The 24,325-nt window shown below is 34.1% G+C and overlaps 1 protein-coding gene across 1 annotated transcript in view; it reads left to right on the top strand.

Annotated features, from left to right (window-relative positions):
* atrnl1a (attractin-like 1a) overlaps nucleotides 1–24,325 on the top strand; it is a 326,819-nt gene that overhangs the window by 235,901 nt on the left and 66,593 nt on the right. The window contains exon 27 of the mRNA XM_073834640.1: nucleotides 1,937–2,015. Within this exon, the coding sequence (XP_073690741.1) occupies nucleotides 1,937–2,015 (79 nt within the window). The remainder of the gene's footprint in view (nucleotides 1–1,936; nucleotides 2,016–24,325) is intronic.

Genomic DNA, 24,325 nt, shown 5'->3' with positions numbered 1-24,325 from the left:
TACCTAAATCACTAAAAAAAGTGAAGTTGATATTAAATTAGTAAATATAAATAATAATAATAAATAAACAAAACTAAATAATAATAATAAACAATATAACAAACTAATAATAGTAATAATGTAATAAACATGACAGAATATATCATAATAATTAATAAGTAAAGGATGAAAAGTGAAGTTGGCATTAAATTAGTAAAAAAAAATATAAATAAATAAATAAATACAATTAATTGAATAATAATAATAAATAAGCAAATAAAATGTTATAATAATGAATTAATAAATAATAAATGTTAACAATAAATTAGTAATAACAGTAGTAAAATAAATAAATATGAAAAATAAATTATGAAAAGTAAACATTAAAGTAACAACAACAACAATAATAATAATAATAATAATAATAATAAACAAACCAATAAATAAATAAAGGATTAGAGGTGAAGTTGACATTAAATTAGTAAAAAAATATATACAAATAATAATAATAATAATACATAAATAAATACAATTAATTCGATAATAGTAATAAATTAGCTAAAATTTAATGATAAATAAATAATAATAAATAAGCAAACAAAAAGTAATGTAATAATAATAATAATAAGCAAATAAAATGTCATAATAAAATGACAGAATGTACACCATGAGTTAAATCCTAAATCACCAAAATACTAAATGAATGAAGGGTGAAATATGAAGTTCACATTAAATTATTATTATTATTTATAATAATAAATAAGCAAATACAATTTAATAGTAACAACATGAATAAAATAATAATAATAATAATAATAATAATAATAAATATAAATTAATTTAATAATAATAATAATACGATAGAATTTACACTATGAGTTAAACATTTCTACAATGGTAGTATCTAAATCACTAGAATACTAAATGAATGATGGGTAAAAAGTAAAGCTGACATTATATAAAAAAAACAATTATGACATTTTTATTTTATAAAAAAAGAAATGTGAGAACCATAAACTTTTTCTAGTCATCAGGCTTGTTTTCTGCAATTATCCAAAAGCAATTTTAAAAGTCCTATTAGGGTTTTGTTGATGTAACCATCGTGTTAAAAATTAAGTCCCAGTAATTTAATAATAGGCATAGTTTATTGACAGATTTTTTTTTTTTTTTTTTTTTGTAATTATGGATGGCTATTCCAACAAACTAGGGTTGCTCACAGTCCAAGAAACACAATTTAAAATCTAGAATTTGTTCCTTTTATTTTATTGTATTTTATTTTTTATATATTTATTGTATTGTATTATATTATTATTTTTATTTTTTGGTGACAATTTGTCTGTGAGTACTGATTCTCAGTCCTCCCACATTGTAGACAAGCATTCTGACACTTGTTCACCAGTGCTTTATCATATACTGCAGCAGCAGGTGCTGGCCGTGAACTTCCAATGGAAAAACCCACAACAAAATGGATTGTGTATGACCACCAAATGTTTTTTCCCTTTATTCTAGCTGTATACATTTGTCACCTTGTCAAGTGAATTCTGTCAATTGCGGATAAAACACAAAGAGGCATTTCTGCTTTTATATGTGCTTTTACAGCAGCTATTCCTACTCAAGGCCAGCTTTCTGTAACATCACACATCTTCTAGATGGCTCAAAATAGCCTTTGAGCCGTCTGTGTTTGTGCGCGAGAGGAAATCAAACCTGTTGGAGTGCAGATGTGCTTGTTTGGCATTGCGTAAATGATTGACGTAACAGTCGGCTCCATACGGCATTGATTCTTTCATGCTGGATGAACTTGTTTATCATCGATTGTATGATTGAAATACAAATATGTAACAGCTGTCCTCAGTCCAGCCTCAAAGGTTAGAGGAATGTTATCCACGATTGCAATTACAAACTCATGAATCTTATTTGATTGACTGATCTATTGATTTTCCATGTGTCCCGTCTCCAGCTGTTTCCTGTCCCTGCTGCTGGTTGCTGCTGTGGTTTGGAAAGTCAAACAGACGTGCTGGGCATCACGCAGGAGAGAGGTAACATCTGCACAATTGCACTTCCTGTGCTCACTGACGTGTCCATACCTGCCTGCGGCTTCTTTATATGTTGCCTGTGATTTCTGGCTTAACCAGTTTAGGGCGGGACTTTCAGTTGGTGTGACCAATCAGATGCTTTAGCTGTAATATGTTTGAACACCCATATGCAGGTTTGTGTTAGTTGGGATGTTATTGCTTTTACCATCTGTGACCTCCCATGATGCTCCTGGGTATGGTTGATCTTTGTAAACCGGCTTATGACTTTAACCTCATTATAGTTTATGAAACTCACTGTCATGTGACGCTACTGCGCTCAGATCGGAAGACACCGGGTAAAGCTGATCATTTTATAACGGTGTGTCATGGGTGCGTAAATGTCACCCGCATGCCAGGCGAACTGCCTTGTTTTAATGAGAGAGGCGCAACAATAAACACCGCCATTTCCCTTCATTACCCATCTTCACAAACCAATTAACCCTGACAGGGGCTCATGTAAAAGGAATGGATTAGTGTGATGTATCCGTCTGAAAGCCCCAACAGATGCCGCCTTTTTTCACATCTCTCTCTCTCTTATTATATTCCTTCTTTTGTGTGCCATTTTAGTGGCTACATAAATGCAAATGGGAATTTGCAAACGAGTTGTCATCGAGCGTTTTATAATCAATACAATAATCGAGGCCTGTGTAGTTGAAAGCATGTCGAGAGCCGTAAGTGTGGGTTTATCGGAGTTAAATGTGTGCTGTTTTCAACGACGGCTGTCACAGTTGCTGTTTTCCTTTTTATCAAATGTCTACGAGCATTTAGATAATGGAATAGTTTAAGCCAAATAAAAGACTTTCATTCAACACAATGTGATTTGATAGGAAAGCTACAGTAAATAATGAATCTATTCAGAGTGTAGTGCACTTTATTGTTGTGATTGGCATGAGAACCTGAATCTGAACGTCTTCATCTTCAAAAGATTTTACATCAGCTGAAGTTAAGTAACTGCTATACATGTCTTGATTTATGCTTTTGTGATGAGTTATGCTGTTCTTCGGTGATACCTTGCAGACCAATTCTTCAGACAGCAATTTGTGTCAGAACTGTTCGTGGTGACTTTCAGTCTAGGTCAGCACTCAATGGGACGTTCACAGAGGGCATATTCTTCCTTTCAGACAGCTAGATGGAGCACAACTGAATGGAACAAAATGCATGGGTTTTAAATGTCTTTTTTTAAAGAGAGAGAGAGAGAGAGAGAGAGAGAAACTTTATAAAAGTGCTCATTTTAACTTGACAGCACCTTAAAAATGAAGCGATTATGGCGCAAGGTGCTGAATAAAAGCAGGGTGATGTGATGCAACAGCCAAACGTGGGCATCTGACATATAACTGCAATAAGTGTCGTTTTTTTTTTTAAGTAGAAATGTTTGTCAAGACAAACTTTGAATATTGACTTGATCACGCCTCGTGAAAAAGTAAAAAGGTTTGACATTTTAAGGTTTTATAGGCTGTACAGACAGAAAAGGTTACAGATTTTAAATATCACCTATAGAAGTTTGTACTATTTTATGTTTTAAAGGCACAATATGTAAGTGTTCGCTGCTAGAGGTTGCATATTCAAAACAAACAAATAAATAAAGGTTACTGTAGTTTAAAGCATGGTGGGGCTGAAAGTCGTGAAAGCGAAATGAGGATGCTGGAGCGATTTCTAATGAAGGACGAGCTCGACACATGGCTTGAAAGCAGCAAAGCTTTTATTATGCCACAGTCGACCAGCTCTGCTTCTTCCAGTCGTGCGTATGTAGGAAAAACATTGCTGTTTTATCATACTAGATGCATTTGAGTGTGTTAAAAGTTCTGTTAAAATGCTATTCTGTGCATTCGTTACCTGTCTATTAAAATGCATAACATATTAAGTGTATTTAGGTTTTTGGATATTTGAATAAAAAAATCTTACATATTGTGGCTTTAACAAATTTATGAACTTGGAACAACTCTTCATTTCCTAGAATGCCTGATTCACTTTAAATTGTAATTCAGTCAATTCCAGTTGAACGTCTTGTGAGTGTGGCCAACTAAATTCAAATTACAGCTCATGAATTGAAAGAGTACCAGTCTTTAAATCTGTATTTTGTAGGGCTTGGTATTGACACAAATTTCATGATTCAATTCAATGATTTATATTCGATTATGATTTCGATTTAATTTAATTCAATATTGGATATTTTGGATATATTTCAGGTATAGTACATGCCAAATTTTCTCAAGGAAAAAAATATCTGAGCTAATGCTGTAAAACATCTACATTGGTACTACATTAAAATATTAGAGACTAAAATGAACTGATCTGTATACAAACACCTAAATTACACTCAACAAAGTTTTTATAGTAATAATATTCAAACATAAAGTAAATATTGATGAAAGGTAAAAAATATAATGAATATGCTTTAAGTTTTTAAGTTAAATCAGCTTAAAACTACAAGTCATTTTAATGTATTACAATCAAAATTAGTTGATTTAACTTGTAAGTTGAAAGGACTTAAAGGTTGTATCAGCGATTTCTAGCCTAAAACATAAAGTGTCAAATTCAGCTGAGCTTTCTTCACGATCCGCTTGCTGCCTGCCCCATAAATTGTCTGTGAAAAAACCGCGTCTCTCTGGTCAGCCTAGGGTCCGAGATATGCCAAAAAAACAATCGGCACTACCAACCTTTCCACAGATAAACAAACAGTGTTCCAACCAATCAGCGTCAGGGGTTTGGTGTTGTGGACTTTCGCTCCGCCTCCCTCACATCCCTGCACCAGTAGGAAAGTCCACAACACCAAACCCCTGACGCTGATTGGTTGGAACACTGTTTGTTTATCTGTGGAAAGGTTGGTAGTGCCGATTGTTTTTTTGGCATATCTCGGACCCTAGGCTGACCAGAGAGACGCGGTTTTTTTCACAGACAATTTATGGGGCAGGCAGCGAGCGGATCGTGAAGAAAGCTCAGCTGAATTTGACACTTTATGTTTTAGGCTAGAAATCTCTGATACAACCTTTAAGTTGATTTAACTTAATATTTTAGGGCAGCTACTAAACTTAGGTTTTTAAGTTGAAACTGGTGAAAACTTTTTACAGTGCGTCTAGAGTTAATTTTTCTAGCTGACCAATAAGTTTATGGTCATCAAATATGTTTTTTTTTTTCTGAGGTAAATGTGACGTTGCGTGACAAGCTGTTATACTGACGTCTTCCTGTGGTTGAAATACTGATTGAAACAGCGATTACATGAGACACAATATGGATTTCAGTTGTACTCTCTTTTAACGTATCTTTGGATGATCATTCATGTTTATTTCGTGCTGTAACTGCCATTTAAAAAATATATATATAAACAAATCTGAGACTTTGTTTCATATCAAAAGTAACAAAGCACAAAACATATTGCAATTTATTGGATGGGAGACTCGCAACAATATTCCGTTCATTAAATGAAAACAAGTTAGACTAATTGATTCTTGGGACTTAAAAATCAATATCGTTCTGAATTGATTCAAATCAAGAAATCAATATTTTTAAACTATTTTTAACCAAAATTTTGGAGAGAACCACGACTTGTTCTACATCAGCAGCACCACGCGTATGTGTTGTTTACGTGTAGATCAAAGCACGTTCATGTGTCATGGTACTCTCAAAAATGGCACTAGGGTGACGAGGAGGAGAAGAATTGTTGCATAAAGCTGTTTTTTGCGCACAAAAAGTATTGTAGCTTCTTGTAGCCACTGATGTCACATGGACTATTTCATCGATGTTCTTGGTACCTTTCTGGGCCTTGGACGTGTCAGTTGCATTGTTGTCTATGGAAGGTCAATGAACTCTTTGATTTCATCAGAAATATCTTAATTTGTTTTCTGAAGATGAACGAATGACTTACGGGTTTAGAAAGACATGAGGGTGAGTAATTAAGTATTTGAAAATGAAACCTGTATGTTTTTGTTTGTCTATTTTCCTATGTGATTCTAGAACTTGTTGTATGTTCTTCACATCCCTAGTTAGCAAACAGCACCATATTGACACACACATGGATCTTAGTTAGCTGATACATCTACATTATTTATGATGTCTGTCCCATATCAGCCAGGCCCTGCTGTTGTAGTTCCACTAAACCTCTTTCTTCTTCACATGGTCATTTTTCACATTCCGTCTGACACAACAGAGCTCAGGTGTCAGGCAGTGATGATGTCAGATCCAGCAGGATCTCTCCCAGACCGCACCAGTCACATCCATAAACAGCCAAGTCGCTTTTAGCGGGCTGTGGCATCTGATAAAGATCTCGTAGCGAGGGCTTTATCTCTGCCGTGCTTTTATGGTTATGTAGAGGCTGATAAGTTGTGATCTCTCAGAAGTTTTATGGAGAGCTGCATCACTCCGTTTCCCACTGCTGCTTAATTGTGTTGCCTCATTGTCAAGCCTCATTGCTGACACCAGCTATCTTGTGATTTGCCGTGTTGGATACTTTAAAGCCGCCATAGCGGCCCCTTCATCGCTCTCTCTCTCTGAAGCCATCAAGTGGGAAATTAACAATGCAAATCAATGGAGCTGAATGGTGTATTTTTTATGATCCCCTCTTTCTGATGTATTTAGAGCATGAATGATTATTTCTGAGATAGATTACGAACGGACGGCGCCGTGAGCACTCAGGGAATCAGTCAATATCCTCAAATGGGCCTAATTCATTATTTCGTCCCTCCTTCTTTCTAAAGTGCAGAACGTTGAGGAAGGGGGGGGGGGGTATTTTCATTTCATTCCACCAAATGTAATATAATTTCTTTGCAGCTGCGATTGGGGGATATCAGTCTCAGTCTGTCGGCACGTGAATGGAAGTAATATATAGAGTAGCTGTGAGGTGAAATGTGTGTTGTGTCTGGCGAATCCTAAAAACAGCCACTCTGAGCCTAAAAAACTTTTAAAATCCCAGTGGGAGAAATTCCATAAGGGTTCCTCATTCGAAAAAGGAGAAAAAATGTAATCTCGCCAGTATGGTTAATTATGGATCATAACCGAGAGTGTGGAAAACAAATTTAGAACTGGGTTTATGATAATGACTCTCCCAACAATAATTTCTGGATATGAGATCAAACAATCAAAACCACTTTGAAATTCTAATGATGATGCACAAGACGTCTTGTACAGATGTCTATGAATCTCCTAATAGGGTCTCCCCCCAGCAGACAGGGATTTAGCCGTATTTTGACAACTAACCTCATTAAGTTTTGCTGTTGTCTTGCCATAAATGTATGAATAAACAAAAAAAGACCCTGCTTATTTCACTTTTTCATGCTTTATTCACTCTATAATTTATGTGTGGGTTAATACAAGCTGTCAGTGGCCTTGGCAAACATGGAAATGCTGAACAAGTGATGCGGTTGTTAAATATACTTAGCCTGGTCATATTATTTTCCAGATGAATCTAGAGCGCTACAAAGGCAGCACCAACACCTCCAAATGAGGATAATTCCCAACTGCTTTCTCGTCGCCTGTTCAGTTGTAAACACACTGCGGCCCCTGTCAGCCAGATGTTGGCTAATTTTATCATTTGATGCTGGCTTATTCCACGTCGATCGACCAAACCCCTATCCGCTTGCATAGAGTACAATGAATTGATGCTAATTTATGAAATACCAGGTTGTTTTGAGGCTTGAAGTGGGTGTGTTTATTTGACCTTTCTGGCACATTATGGTAATTAGTATAATTCCCTGTTACAGGAATTAATTATTTCGAACAAGATAGTCCTATTTACTTCAGACAGTGATTAGCATATATTTAGGGGTTTTATTTATTTAAATAATTTTCGTTATTGAATAATTGGAAGTTGTGATGAAATTATGATGATTCAGATTTTGTTTAATGCAAATTTGAGTTATTTTTCATGAGTGAGATGATCTTTGACACTGTTTATTTTTGAGGCCAGGGTTTATCTGGCCTGTTTCGCAGTGTAAATATCATTTCATATCATGTGAATTCACCAAGAGCCTAACATCATGACATTAAAGTTCATTATTATTCAGTTACAGTTTAGTTTCATGAAAATGCAAATCTCTCTGCAATGTTTCTATCATGAAAAGTCACATACAGTGCCGCTTGAAAGTTTGTGAACCCTTTAAAATTTTCTATATTTCTGCGTAAATATGACCCAAAACATGATTAAATTTATCATATAAGTCTGAAAGTAGACAAAGAGAACCCTGTGAAACAAGTGAGAGAAACATTTTTGCTTTGTCATGTATTTATTGATAAAAATGATCCAGTCTGTGCATTGCAAAAGTATGTGAATCTTTGCTTTCAGTATCTGGTGTGACCCCCTTTTGCTGCAGTAACTGAAGGTAAAGTTTCTTGTAAATGCTGATCAGCCCTGCACAATAACATGTAGGAGATTTGAACTGGATGCTAAGGTTCTTCCACAACATTTTAATTGGATTAAGGTCTGGACTTTGACTCAGCCATTCCAAAACATTAACTTTGTTCTACTTTAAACATTCTTTGGTAGAATGACTTGTGTGCTTGGGGTAGTTGTCTTGTTGCCAGACCCACGTTCTCTTAAACAGATGTCCTGATGTTTTCTTTTAGAATTTGCTGGTATAATTCAAAATTCATTGTTCTGGCCAAGATGCAGCAAAACAGGCCCAATCCATGATACTACCACCACTATGTTTCACAGATGAGATAAGATTCTTAAGCTAGAATGCAGTGTGTTCTTTTCTCTGAAAATAATAGCTTCTCATTTAGACCAATGAGTTTAATTTTGGTTTCAACCATCCATTAAACTATTCTCCATAGTCCTCTGGCCTCTTTAGCAAGCAATTTTCTTTTTGGAGAAGTGGCTTTCTTCTCGCAGCTCTGCCATGCACTATTGGTTGCTCAGTGTTCCCCTGATGGTGGACTCGTAAACATTAACATTAGCCAATGTGAGAAAGATCTTTAGTTGCGTAGTAGTAAGTTACTTAGTAGTTACCCTGGGAACTTTTGCAACCTTGCAGACTGTTACACACAGTGATCTTTGTTGGTCAACCACTTTTCAGGGAAGTACCAGTGGTCTTGAATTTCCTCCACTTGTACACAATCGATCTGACTGTGGATGTGTGGAGTGCAAACTGTTCAGAGATAGTTTTGTAACCTTTTCTTGCCTGATGAGCAACATCAACTTTTTTCTGAGGTCCTCTGTAATCTCCTTTGTTCATGACATGATTCACTTCCACAAACATGATCAGACTTTTATAGATCCCTGTTCTCTGAATAAAACAGGTCATGTACTGACATTTGATAGTCATTGCACTTACTGAAAACACATCTGCACAGATGGACTTTAATTTCACCTTTAAATTAACTGCTAATCCAAGAGATTCACATACTTTTGCAAAGCACAGATATGTAACACTAGATCATTTTTCTCAATAAATAAATGACAAAGAAAATATTTTTCACTCACTTGTTTGATTGCGCTCTCTTTGTCTACTTTCACGAAAATGGTGATGTTTTGAGTCATATTTATGCAGAAATATAGAAAATTGTAAAGGGTTCACAAACTTACAAGCGGCAATCTACATGTAAAAGCTAAGCCAAATATTGACCCTGCAATATCTCTATCAAACATCTGTAGAAAGCTCTGAGTGAATCCCACTGTATGCATTTGCGAAAACTTTGACTCAAGGTTATATAAGGTCTTAAAAGATGGTCATCTTTTGGAGCTGAAATGAGGATGTTGAAGTCTCAATATTGCTACATATAGAGGTGGCTGGCTGCTCTTTACAATGTTGGCTAGCGGTGCCATGCTATCAGCTCCGAGCAGGTGAGCGTCTTTATCATCTAAGGCTAGATTAGCCTGAAGGTCTTGTCTGCTTTTCAGAGGCGTCTTAAACACCAACATCAATCTTCAAAGCAGCAAAATCAGTCTCACCCTCTGCTTTTTGCTCTCAGGGACAAGACAAGGACTCTTTTGAGAATGCCTCAAAATGGTGTCAGAGATCTTTTAAGCACAGGTGTGGGTGCCTGTATTGAATTTCATGTGGCATTTATTGGCTTTATTTTTTACTGTTGGCACACTCTGTCTCTGGAGGTGTATAATGTTATTTAGGGCAATAAAGATGAGATCTACTGTGTCACGGTGATTGATAGCTCAGACTCGTGACTGACTGATCCTTTGGTGATCAAATAAACCAATGATATCTGTTACCACCCCTGACAAACCCGGCCAAGCAGCACCTTGTTGTTAATTTAAAATATTTGCTAAGATTTTTTTCTTTTGTGTAATTAATCTAATTATTTACCCCAGTTTAATGCAGTATATTTATTATAGCATTTTGAAAATTTATATTTTGACTGGAAGCAGAAACATGCTATTTTCGTGCATGTCTCTTTAAATGCAAATAAGATAAGCTGTTGCTCTCTGCCCTTTACAGCTCCTACCTCTGATAAAACATCTGCTTGGTTTTGATTATCATGTTTATTGCACGGAAATCATGTGTTTTATAGCTATATTAGCTTAAACTTCTGATTTAGGGTTATCTGAGCACAGACATCTGAAGCACGCGCAAAGAAAGCGGCTGTCACACGATGTTTGAGTACTAAACTTTCATGTTCTCTTTCATGTCTTATTGCGCTTTAACTGTCAAATACACACAAACTAATGTTAAAACACACACAAGTTACGAAAACAGTCAGTTATGTCTGTGAAGGTAAATAGCTAGGAAAAAAATTGCATGTTTATCTTAGATCTGTGTGGCAGCAGCATAATATACAGTAAATAAATCAATAGATCCACAGCTCTCTTGTCTCTTCTAAGGCTGGGACTCTAAATAATGTTTGTGCTCATCTGTGCAGTCAACCGGGGACCCGGTTATAGCATTTAAACATGGAAAAAGTCAGATTTTCAGTATTTTAGTACTGTTACCTAATGTATAAATCAATATATTATACTACAATTTATATTTTTCAAGAAACATGCAAAACCATTTAGTTGAATTTTCTTACCTCTTATGCAATGTCTTATTTTTTTTTTGTTGCACTTCTGTTTAGGCATAATGGGCACATCCTATTTCGCAAATATATAAAAACTTATTTTTTTCTCTTCTCAGTCTCCTTAACCTGACATAGAGATTTGCAGATGACAGAAAGAAGACTTAGACAGAAAAGGGGAACAGAGCTGTCTGCTCAATTACACGTTTGCTTACTGAGCAGTAGCCTGTTCTCAGTCAGCATGAACTACGGCGGATTCAAAGAAACAAAAGAGTTGTCGATAAAAAATTTAAATGCTGCATTTGCCCCAATTGAATAATTTTCACAACACTGAAAAGCATCACATTGCACTGTTTGTGGTTCAGAAATAATATATAATTGATGTTAAACTGCTTCATACAAAGCATAGCAGTCACCATCACAGATGGATGCACATTTCAAAACAGACTCAAAGCAATGCTATAAATTTTACCTTTTGTAAAAAGTTTTACCATCCACAATAATTATTAGCAAGAACATATAAGGTGCCATTTAAAAGTTTGTAGTTGGTAAGATTTTTTTTCATAAAGTCTCTCACCAAGGCTGCATTTATTTGACCCAAAAGTACAATAAAAACTGATATTATAACATATTATTTAAAGTAACTGTTTTCTATTTTAATATATTTTAAAATGTAATTTATTCCTGTGACGCAAAGCTGAATATTCAGCAACATTATCTTAGTTTTCAATGTCACACGATCCTTCAGAAATCATTCTAAAATGCTGATAGGAAGTATTTCTTAAAACAAAAATTGTTTAAAACAGTTGTGCTACTAAATAATTTTGTGAAAACCGTGATACAATTTCTCAGGATTCTTTGATGCATAAAAAAAGAGCAACACTGTCTCAACCGATGGTGTGAGTTATTGAGTTTCCTGACCAGAAAAGGGTGTTTTAGTGGCCCACAAATCAAACATGTCACTTTTTAAATGATGTCTGTGAAGATATTTGAACTTGTGTTTGTTTTGGTTGTTTTATTTCATTTTACTATCAGTAGTACATGCACTGTATCAGAAAAGCCACATTTAATTGCAAAGCATCAACCAGGGAGAAGCCAAAAACACTCTCCATTTTCTCCACTTTTGAGTTATCAGAAAGAGATAGTGATCAGAACCGTGCTCATGGAGAATAAATGGCGGAGCTCAGGTTGGCCTGATTCAGGAAATGAAAGCTGTGGTTTATATTATTAAAGTGTTCATACAGGGAATTGTCTCTCTCAGAGGGTATTGTTTCCTCAGTTTCAGTCCTGCTCTGAAGAGCATTCAGCCAGTCGAAGAAGACCCTTTTTCAATTACACCTTGTCGTGTTGATGCATAAACAAAGGATGATTTGATCGGGGCCCCTGGTCTTGGATTTTGCTTTGTTATGTGTGTAGGAAAGGTTTGGCTCTCCCTTTTGCCCCAGCCTCACAGAGATTTAGAGAGGAACACTGTGGTGAGTGGATATCGGAGATGATCTTATGCTTTATGCATAAGACAGCCTGAGTTATTCCCTCCGCACATCCAGTAATATAACAGGTGCCTGTTCTCAGTAAAAGATGTTGAAGCTGTGTCAGGGTTGTGTGCGTGTTAGTCACCTCAGGGTGTACATGTAGACAAAGGTAGAGAAGCGGAGCGCGTAACAGGAGCAGTGATCTGCGGTTAGGTACTGCTTGTCACTACAACATGATCGCTTGAGTTAGCACTGGCCTCTGTCCAAACTCTGCTCATAGTGCTGCAGTATCATCACAGAAAGCTCTCCAGAGTATGACAAGGCTGTGCAGCAGCATCTCTTTCTCTTCAATGTTTGTAAACGCCACCTTTCACACTGTCTTAGAAAAATGAACACAAAATGATTAAAGCTAAAATAGTTCAGGCGAAAACAATCGTACCAAGATTTTCAAGGATCTACAACAAGCCCAAAATCAACCTACATTTAGATGCTCTTGAGAGTGACTGGTAAGAGTAGCAAGAAACACTCAAGATGCCGGATGTTGATTTTCAGGCTGGAGTTTACTATGAATAATTTGCACAAGCTGATAGATGTTCAGAAGTTTGTGTGTGTTTTATTTTTTTAATGTTTTAAAGGGTCCTATTATGCTCTTTTACAAAGTCTTGATTTTGTTTGGGGATGTACTAGAACATGCTCTCATGCTTATTTTTTCACATAATTTACATTATTACAATACCTTTCTCCCCAGCCTGGCACAAATGGCTTGATTAGTTCCAGATTTGCCTTCTGAAAAACGTGTTGTGATTGGTTAGCTGTCCCACTGCGTTGTGATTGGCAAAAAGCTTAGACAGTGTTTCAGTACTGTCATGCCTCTTGACAAAGCAGGAAGGTATAGTTGACGCTACAGTAGTGTTGGGTCCTAGTGTTAGTCTGAGAGATTGCAGATACATGATATTATCGTGCTAATTTATTTAATTATTTACATACATAGTTTCATTGCTGAAACCAGCTCCAGTATAAGGCTAAAAGCAGCCTAATGTTTTTAATATGACTTAATTTGTGTTTAACATGACAACAATTGAAAAAAAAACATTGTAAGTTACTAATTATAATGCTTACATTTCCTTAGTTATTCAAAAAGCAGAACATCATCACTGATTAGCCTAGTTGAAGTGTCCCAGAATCAGCTCTCCGCGCTGCACCGCTACAGTTGAGCTAATTCCCCAACTCGTCCCTTCCCACCCCCCAACCATTCGAATTTCCATAGGCGGGATTTATTGTAATGATATTCTAATGGGCCGCGTTGTGACATCATAACACCCGGAAAACAACGCTGTAGTCCAAACGAGCCGTTCGTTGTAGTTCTTGAAAAGGGATTTTTTTTAAACGAAATATCTCCCTTTGGAGTGGACTTTGAGATTTGTAACTTTGTAGATCTTTTTATGCCCAAACATACACACCACACACTGACTAAAATTCAAAAAGTGAAAAAACATAATAGGACCCCTTTAATAGATGTTTCTAATGGTCACCAAGGCTGTTGTGTTTTATATAGTATATTATTTCTATGATGGCAAAACTGAATTTTCAGCAGCCATTACTTTTTACATAATTTTGTTTGCTGCTTAATAATTTTATTAAAACTGCTTTTTTTCAGGATTCTTTGTCGAATGGAATGTTAAAAAGAATGGCATTAATATGAAGTAGCATATCTCATAATTTTATCTAAAAATCAGATTTTTCCCTCAGAATTGTGATACTCACAATTGCATGTTATAAGGTCAGAATTGCGAGATATAAACTCTTTTGACTTTTTTCTCAGAATTGCATGATATAAACTCACAATTCTGACTTTTTTTTCTCAGAATTGCGTGATATAAACTTGCAATTGCGAGTTAAGTCAAAATCGCATGATATAAACTCACAATTCCGATTTTTTTTCTCATAATTGTTAGTTATAAACTTGCAATTGTGACTTTTTTCTCAGAAATGTGAGATATAAATTCGCAATTGTGAGTTATAAAGTTATAAAAATTACTGACTTTTTTCTCAGAATTGTGTTATATAAACTTGCAATTCTGACTTTTTTTTCTCAGAAATGTAAGATATAAACTCGCAATTCTGACTTTTTTCTCAGAAATGTGAGATATATATTCGCAATTGTGAGTTATAAAGTCAGAATTGAAAGATATAAACATACAATTCCGAATTTTTTCTCAGAATTGTGTGATATAAACTCAATTCTGACTATTTTCTTAAAATTGCATGATATAGGTTCACAATTCTGACTTTTTTCTCAGAAATGTGAGATAAATTCACAATTGACTTAGAATCAGAATAGCATGAACTCACAATTCTGACTGTTTTTTTTTTCAGAATTGTGTGATATAAACTTGCACTTGCGAGTTATGAAGTCAGAATTGCGCGATATAAGCTGATAATTCTGACTTTTTTTCTCCGAAATATGATATAATCTCACAGTTGTGAGTAATAAAGTTTAATTCTGATATGTGACTGATATGTACTCAGAATTGGACCAAAGGACCAAGTTCTTACTGACGCAGTCTGGATCTTTATTACAAATAAAGTTCATCCAATCTTTCCTAATGTTGGGATCAGAAGGAAGGCAATGCAAAGTTAGTTTTTCCACAACTTGACATTGTACAGCATCTTGTTGTCTTCTGAGCCATCTTTATCGTTGGTTTCTGCATAGACCTACATGTGCGAACTGTCGGGCTGGGCTAAACAGGCAGTGATGTAGAGGCAGGTGCGAAGGCAGTGTTTGGAAGTTATTTTTGGCAGACTGGGTTCAATATAAGCTGTTTTTAGACTAACAAGAAAGTTCTGAGTTCTGAAACTTACAGGATGTTTTTATAGTACAATGACCTCTTATATATCAAAAGATCAAGGGAATTTCAGTTTCTCAGTTCAAGAGTCCCCTTTAAGAAAACAGTGTTTGTGTGCGCGTGCATGTTTATTTATGTCGGTGTGTATACATTAAGAATATTATGCTTAATATTCCTTCATTATACAAGAGACACAATGTGTTTTTGTTTTTATGTTCTTCTACACTCAAGTTCAATTTCAGATGTTGCATGTGTGCTTGCATGTATGTGTGCATCAGTGCTCTGATTGTTCTGCGAAGGTTACATGGAGGACACGTTGAGTTGTTATGAAGCAGAAATGATTTCACACTATATTATGATTGGATTGCCTGGGGAGTGATAACATTGCTCAGGTGCATGTGAGATAACATAAAGGTATTAATATGACCACAACATAACCAGCTATGTCAGAATCTACACAATCTTCGTCATTTACTGTAGTGTATTATGAAAAACATAAATTATAGGGCATTTAGAAGTTTAAACACATAGAAAACCTTAAAAGGCATAGTTCACCCAAAATGAAAATTCAGATTGCTGTCAGATTTCATCAAAAATATCTTAGTTTGTGTTCCGAAGATGAACAAAGGTCTTACAGGTTTGGAACGACACCAAGTCGAGTAATTAATGACAGAATTTTCATTTTTGGGTGAACTAACTCTTTTACGTAATTGCATTTCCAAGTAAAACTAGATATTCAGCGAGGAAGGAAAGTCATGTTAGAGAAAGAGCGAGTTATTACATTTTGATAACGATTCCAAAGTTATCTATCTGTAAATACTTTTTTTGCTTTGTAATAACATGCACCAATGAATTGCTCACAATAAAACCAGGGATGTGGTTTAAGAAAGTGAAAAGTCGATTTTGGCTTCATGTTGACTTTAGAATAAATGGTCACAGATTAAGAAGTGGAACGTGGAAATTGTAGCACATGCACATACACAAGCTCTTTGAGTAGACAGAGCCTCAAATGATGTGACTCACAAAGTGACGTATATTCTGTGCACACTCACACACAGACACATGCACTTGTACTCTGCCTTCAGGAACAGCTTGAGGGCCAAATTACAATTCCAAAGATTTGACTGTTAAATGACTTCAAATTGAGCAGTGCTACAGGCGTGGATATTAATGCTTCCTTGCGATATGGAGCGCTGAAACTAATTGCACATGAATGCAGGCCTTAACCAGATTAACCGTGGCTTGTTCAAGCATGTGAATTGTCGTTTTGTTCGTTTTGTTCCCCCGTGTTTGGAGCGTTGAGATGCATCAAAGTCTTACTGAGGTTATCAGAGGATCCATCTTGCTCTTTTACCCCAGCATGGCGACATTTCTACCCCGGTGGGTACTCCTCTACTGTCATCGGCTTTTTGGAAAGCACTCATGTGAAAACATTTGCTGAATGCTCGACAATAAACATTGCTTTTGTAATCTCAGCGTGTTTGCTGTTGAATTCATTGTGTGTGCAACACAGAATTTTAAACAAATGTCATTTGTTTGAGATGAGCATTGCTTCTAGACGACCCCAGTTCATATTTAGAATAATGGGCGTATTTTGGTGGTTGAACCCAGATGTTATAATAATAATAATAATAATAATAATAATAATAATAACAGTTATTATTATTATTTGTATTGTCAATTATAATTTATAATATAATTAATTATAATTAAGAATTATATTACAGTTTTTCTCAATTGCTAAAACACTATAACCAGTCTTTTGAACTAAAATTTCAAAACTATAATGCCATTTTTGAAAAAGCACACCCATTTCCCTAAACTATAAACACTATTCCCTGCTTTGACACATGAGTTATATTTGGTGAACTGTTACTTCAAAACTCTACACACAAATCCCTACATTTCTCAGTGCTTACACCATGAGGTCATTTAGAAAGCACAAGCATTCAATATTGTTCACTCAAGTCTGCAAAGTTTGAGCTCAATTAGCACACAATTACCCAACTGGAAACACTAGGAGTCAAAATTTAGCACACACCAATCAGAACCTTCGATGGAGATAAAAGGATAAAAGTTTTTCTCAGTCACTTTGGTGCATTTCTCAGATCAGAAATGAAATATACATTTGTCTGCAGTTTCCTACATTATCAGTTGCTATTGTCATGTTGCTCGAAATGTATTATATGCTGTAGTTCTCTGTGCAATAGTCTTACCCCTCAAAACATCAAGTCATTAGCTCATCGTATAAATCATTACCTAAATGCAAAATTTTTGATCTAGTTGTCCTAAACTGTCAATCATATATTCTACACATTTCTATTAGCCTTTTTGTAAATTTGCCATGAATTATTCAAGTGAATCTTGACTTTCACTAATGAAGATAATATAGATCAACCAATGATAAAGCAGTTCTCTGAAATAGATCAAAGGTACATCTCATGAACCTTCCATTGGAAAGCAAATAGACAGAGGACAACACAGGAGTTACAAATTCTGACAGTGGACTTTCTTATTTTTATTTTCACCTTTGTGCCCATATTTCTTTTTTTTTTCTGTTTCACAATGACGTTGTGTGCTTTTATTTTATTTTTTTTTATTTTTTGTCAGACCACTAGTACAAGTGTAACTGTGAATCCTATCCAGTCTTTTTCAATCAATATCCCACATACAGTAATGTGTAATTTTGAAGAGGAAGAGTAGGAGGTGAAAGAGGAAGAGGAGGAGGAGAAGAAGGTGGATGATGATGATGACGACAACATGGAAGAGACAGAGTAAGGGCAAGGGAAAGAAAACAAGCAGTCTCATATATTTTAGTTGATGAGTGCCAGGGTTGGATCAGGCATGCAAGAGGATTTTACCCCTGCTGCCTGGCCAGGGCTAATTTAGCCTGTGATGCTGAAGAGGTTCTTTGGCCTGTCCCAGACCAAAGACAGGATGCTGGGCAGAATAATTATTTTGTTGTTTTTTGCTGTTTTGTACTGTACAGTACATTAAATTAAGGAATAAAACACTTGCAAAGGAATAGATTTGTTGTGTTCATCTTGTGAAAAGTTTTTTATTTGTATTGTTTTTGTAGTATTGTTTTGAATTTATCTCATCAGTGTTTAAAACTGTGTTGTAGTGTGTTTGTTTTTGAGGATTTGTGTGTCATGTCTGAAAGCAAAGTTTGGTTTTTCAGCAAGATTGAATTGTTTTGAGTGGAGAGATTCATTTTGACCTCAATATAGGAAGTTTGGGGAAATGAGTTAGGAGTTGTGGATTTGTGTTTAGAGTTTCGCAAATAAGAGGCATAATTTCAAGAAATGTGTTTAAGCAATTGAGAAAAACTGTAATATTTAATTTTCTATTGTGTTTATTATTTTTAATAATAATAGCTTTTGTTGTGTTAATAATAATAATAATAATACATTTTTATACATTTTTTCCAATTTATATAAATTTCCTTTATATATATGCTATAATTGTAAATAATATTAACAGTAGTAATAAGTTAAATAAATATTGTTATCTTAATTTTTTCCTACTGTTTAATTGTTTATTAATTTGTAATAATAACAACATCATAATCATGACCTAGGAAATAATAATAATAATAATAATAATAATAATAGCAATAGTAGTAGTAGTAGTAATAATAATAATAATAATAATAATAATAATAATTATTATTATTATTATTATTATTATTATTATTATTATTATTATTGTAGTTTATTGTTAATATTATTATGTTTATTTAGTTCATTATTATGTTTGCTGTTGTTATGTTAATAATAGCAATAATACATTTTTATTGTTAATATTTCCGGTATTTATATTTTTGTGTTATTATTATTTGTTATTGTAAATAATAGTAATACTAGTAATAATAGGTATTGTTATCTTAATTTTTTTGCTATTGTTTAATAATTTGTAATAATAACCATCATCATCATGAAGTACGAAATAATAATAGTTTATTATTTTTATTGTTATTGTTGTTGTGTTAATAATAATAATAATAATAATAATAATAATAATATATTGTTATTGTCAGTTCTTCCTATTTTATAATATTTTATTGTTAAAAATTTATAATAATAATAAAAGCTGTTGCTGTATTAATAATAATAATAATAATAATAAAATAATAAATTGTTATTGTCAGTTTTTTCTGTTTTATTATTCTATTTTATAATTTTTGTTGTTCATAATTTCAGTATTGTAATAGCTTTTATTTAATCTTCCTATTATTATGTTTGTTACATCATTTTGTAATAATAACAGTTTTTTGTTAATTGTTGTTGTTCGTATTGTAAACAATAGTAACAGTAGTAATTATACGTATTATCTTATTTTTTTCTTACTGTTTTAATTATGTTTAATAATTTGAAATAACCATCATCATAATAATGAAGGAAATAATAAATAAATAAATAAATAATAGTAGTAGTTATAATAATAATAATACTTATTATTATTGTTTATTGTTGTTATTATTGTTTATTTAGTTTATTATGTTTATTATTGTTAATAATAATAGCTTTTGTTGTGTTAATAATAATAATATTGTTATTGTCCGTTCTTCCTATATATTTTTATTGTTTAGAATTTTTAGTTTTGTAATTGATTTTGTTTATTTAATCTTCCTATTATTTTGCTGTTATGTTTGTTAAATCATTTTGTAATAATACTACAACTAATAATAACAGTAGTAGTTTTGTTGTTGCTATTAACAACAACGATAATAATAATAATGATTGATTGATTGATTGATTGATTGATTGATTGATTGATTTGATTGTAAACATTTACAATAATTTTCCATTCACATGATTATAAATATCGTATGTTTTGTCTATGACAATCAGTCAACATGAAAGTCAGTAATCTATTGTTGTACGCATGCATGCATTATCCAGAAATGCTACCTGAGCTAACTGCATAATGTGTGATAATTCTACGTCTGAAGCAGCCCTACACTCTATAATAATAATGTTTGAAGTAATGGAGGCAGGCGGAGAGGGAGGGACGAAGCATGAAACGTTTTAGTCTTTCACTCATTCACTCACTCTCTCCTGGTCTTATCCTGTCTCTCTCACGCAGTGCCCCGTGGCTCTGAGTCTCCCTCTGTTTCTATCTTTGAGTGCTGAGCATCGTGTTGTCAAGAACCCCTGCTTCTCTCTCTCACACTATGTTTCCACTTATTCTCCCGCCAAGTGGTGACAGCTGCTGTGGAAACGGCTGCCGTGGTAACCTCCCCCATGCCAGGAAGAGACAATTAGGAGAGCTAATGACTGAGCCCCTGTGATCAGAGACACTTCCGCTCTCCTGTGCAGCACTTCTCCCTTCATTCACCCGCTAGCACAACAGACACAGAAAGAGAGTGAGAGCGGACATATAGGGAAAGAGAAGGAATGAGAGAGGACTGTTTTACAGTTCATAGGAAGTTAGACTTCTTCTAGTGCAGTTCTCAGTCTGTCTTTGGCCTTTTTGTTGAGTGTATTTGTGCTTCTTTTGATAAATCATAAACACATACCTATATGGTGAATAATTGATTTGTGTGGTTTATAAACTATAGACTAACTTTGTACATCTACACTCTTAAAAATAAAGGTGCTTCACGATGCCATAGAAGAACCTTTTCTGTCTAAATGGTTCCATAAAGAACCTACAACATCTGAAGAACCTTTGTGTTTTTTTTTTTGTCTAATTTACCTTTTTTGAAGGGAACCAGATTTGATACTGTGATTTATTTGGATTTTATTTGGTCTAATTTGCTGTATTTTTGTCTAATTTACCTTTTTTGGGAACCAGATATTATAATAAAAACAAATAATAATAAAATAATAATAATTTTGTCTCTAAACTAAATATTGATTATTGATTATAAATGATTACGATTATGATAATAATAATAATAATAATAATAATAATGCCTGTACAACATGTGAGAAGCCTGTACAAATAAAAAAGCTATACTTGATTTCAAATAAATTCTTGATTTCAGTAAATTCAACTCATCTAACACTTGAATATAGTAACAATTGACAACCGTGCATGGGAATAATATACTCTGCATCTCACAGTAATTTAATTAACTATAACTGTTTTCGTATTACAAGACATATTATTGTGGCCGTATCAGAATTAACACTGAAAACACTTCTAAACACAGGCACATCATATAAAGCCTTATTCAACAACACATATTCAACAACAAATATTCAACAACATTATCAAAATAATCTAAACTTCATAAATTTCATCAGAATATAATCATTCAAATACAGCCAGAACCATGCACATGTAATGTCGAGACCATGCATAACACCAAACACATACAAATACGGTAAATAACAGATTTGTGAGTTTTTCCAGCAGGAAATTACCTAATTATATGTTCGCACATACAATAAGTAAACTATAAACTTCAGTTTATAGCTCGCCCACATAAAACTTGCTAACCTTTTGTACATTTCTACCTACAGTCGATTACATAAATCCAACATTTTCATAGTGCATTGTCATTGCAGATTTGGATTTGGCTCACTTGATATGGTATGTAAAGAGACAAACACTATATATATATATTTTCTATTTAGCTGTTTTAGTTTAGATTCCAGACTCCTTGAAATGCTAGTTCATAAGGACCCAAGTTCATTGTTTGTGTAGACCTCAGTGATGTGACCCGCAGAGTGTTTGGGAAAGACAGTTAAAATCTGATTCAAAAAGTCAAAGCTGAGTTCAGAGAGTGTTTGTCTAGATGAAAAAAAAAAAACGAAAAGGGGAAAAGAAAGAGGCCGGTGGTGCATGTGTACTGTATGTATTGATTAGGAGAAGCAGGCAGTAAATATTCAGAGGTAATGAATGCAGTTATTGGCCACAAACTCACCTCATCCATAATCCTCTGACGCCAGCCGGATGTTCGATGACCCTTCTCATATTCACACATCTCTAGTTTACGCCATTTCTGCTGTGTGAGACAGTCTAATTAGAGCTGTACCTCTCTGACATAGTGGGGTTCAGGTCTTGTGCTGTTAAGAATCTATTACTTTATACACTTTTGTATTTTCCTACAGTAGGTTATAAACGCGGAGGTCGTTCTCTGTTCTTCCATGTCACAGTTTAACTTTTATCTGCACCTTCAGGTGGTATAAATCCTTTTCGGCGTAATGAATAAGTGATGAGTTTTTATGTTTGAAAAGGAAACATTTCGAACCTGTCTTGTCCCCAGCTACCAACTACTCTGGTTATAGACACAATGAATCAGGTCCAATGGCCCCATTTTGTCATAACGGCACACTGTTAAATTAACCAGTCCTTTAGGGTATGGAAAGCAAGAGATTGGACACATTATCATCATCACACACTTTTGAGAGTTCACAGAGTTGAGATGCAAAACTGCTTTTCATTAGTCACACCACAGAGTTTCTTACAAGACAGATTGAGCAGTTAATCAGAGCAGCATTCTGCAGCCAAAAGTGCAATTGTCCATGATTTAAAAGGTTTGATTGCTTCTAAAGGAAGCTACTGCCAAGTAGTTTGACAAGCCTCCCAAACCTTTCAGTAGTTCGCTAATCCATTAAAGGTGCACTCTGTGAATTTTATTGTTTACTGTTATTTTTACTATTTACTATTCAAATAGTTGGATTCAGTAATTATTATTTTTTTAAATAAATAAATCTTTTTGAAAAATCTTTAAAAGCCTGTTTCCGCCACTAAATAAAAAAAATGTGGTTATCTTTTCTCAGAATTGCGTAATACAAACTCACTACTTTTTCAGTGAGATATACAGTAAACTCACAGTTTTGACTTTTTCTGTGACCATTATGTGATATAAATTCACAATTGCAAGAAATAACTGTCTTTATTCTCACAAATGCGAGTTTGTATTTCACAATTTTCGCTTTTCACACAATTTTTGACTTTTTTTCTAAGAATTGTGAGATATGAACTCAATTCTGACTGTGTGATATAAATTTACAATTGCAAGAAATAGTTGACTTTTTTTCTCGCAATTCTGACTTTTCACACAGTACTGGCCTTTTTTCTCAGAATCGTGTGAAATAAATTCACAATTGCGAGTTATAAAGTCAGAATTGCGAGATAAACTCACAGTACTGACTTTTTTATCAGAATTGTGATAAAAATTCACAATTGCGAGTTATAAAGTCAAAATTGCTGGATATACAGTAAACTCACAATAATGACTTTTTTTCTTAGAATTGTGATATAAATTCACAATTGACAGAAATAAAGACAGAATTGCGAGATATAAACAATTCAGACTTTTTTAAATAAAAAGATAAAAGATAAAAACTTGCACTTCTTTTTGCAAATGCAAGTTTGTATCTTTCAATTCAGAAATTTCTCAGAATTGTAAGATGTAAACTTGCTACTGTGAGTTATAAAGTCCAGTTTTGAGAAAAAAAGATTGTTCTCAGAATTGCAAGTTTATATCTCACAATTCTGACTTAATAACTCGCAATTGAGATATACACTTACAATTCTGACCTTTTTTCTCCGAATTGTGTGATTATAAATTCAGAGAAATAAAGTCAGAATTGCAAGATATAAACTCACAATTTTTTACTTTTTTTTCTCAGAATTCTTTTCTCACAAATGCGAGTTTGTATTTAGCAATTCTGACTTTTTTCCTCAGAATTGTGAGATATAAACTCAAAAAAAGCTATGTCCTCAGAATTGTGAGTTTATATCTCACAATTCTGACTTAATAACTGTGTGCAAACACGTTTACATCCAAATAATAATCTTTTCAGATTCACTGAATAGAAACCGTTTTTTGTGCACTCATTTAACTTGCATTAAGCTCCCAGTTAATATGAACTCGCAATTCTGACTTTTTTCTCGTAAATGTGAGTTTGTATCTCGCAATTCTGACTTTTCACACAAATCTGACTTTCTTAGAATTGTGAGATATTAACTAGCAATTGTGAGTTATAAAGTCCAGTTTTGAGGGATAAAAGACTGATGTGCTTAGAATTGCAAGTTTATCTCTCACAATTCTGAC

The sequence above is a fragment of the Garra rufa genome, chromosome 2, assembly GCF_049309525.1.
Source record: "Garra rufa chromosome 2, GarRuf1.0, whole genome shotgun sequence".
Taxonomy (NCBI): Eukaryota; Metazoa; Chordata; class Actinopteri; order Cypriniformes; family Cyprinidae; genus Garra; species Garra rufa.
This window is presented reverse-complemented; position numbering and strand designations above follow the sequence as displayed.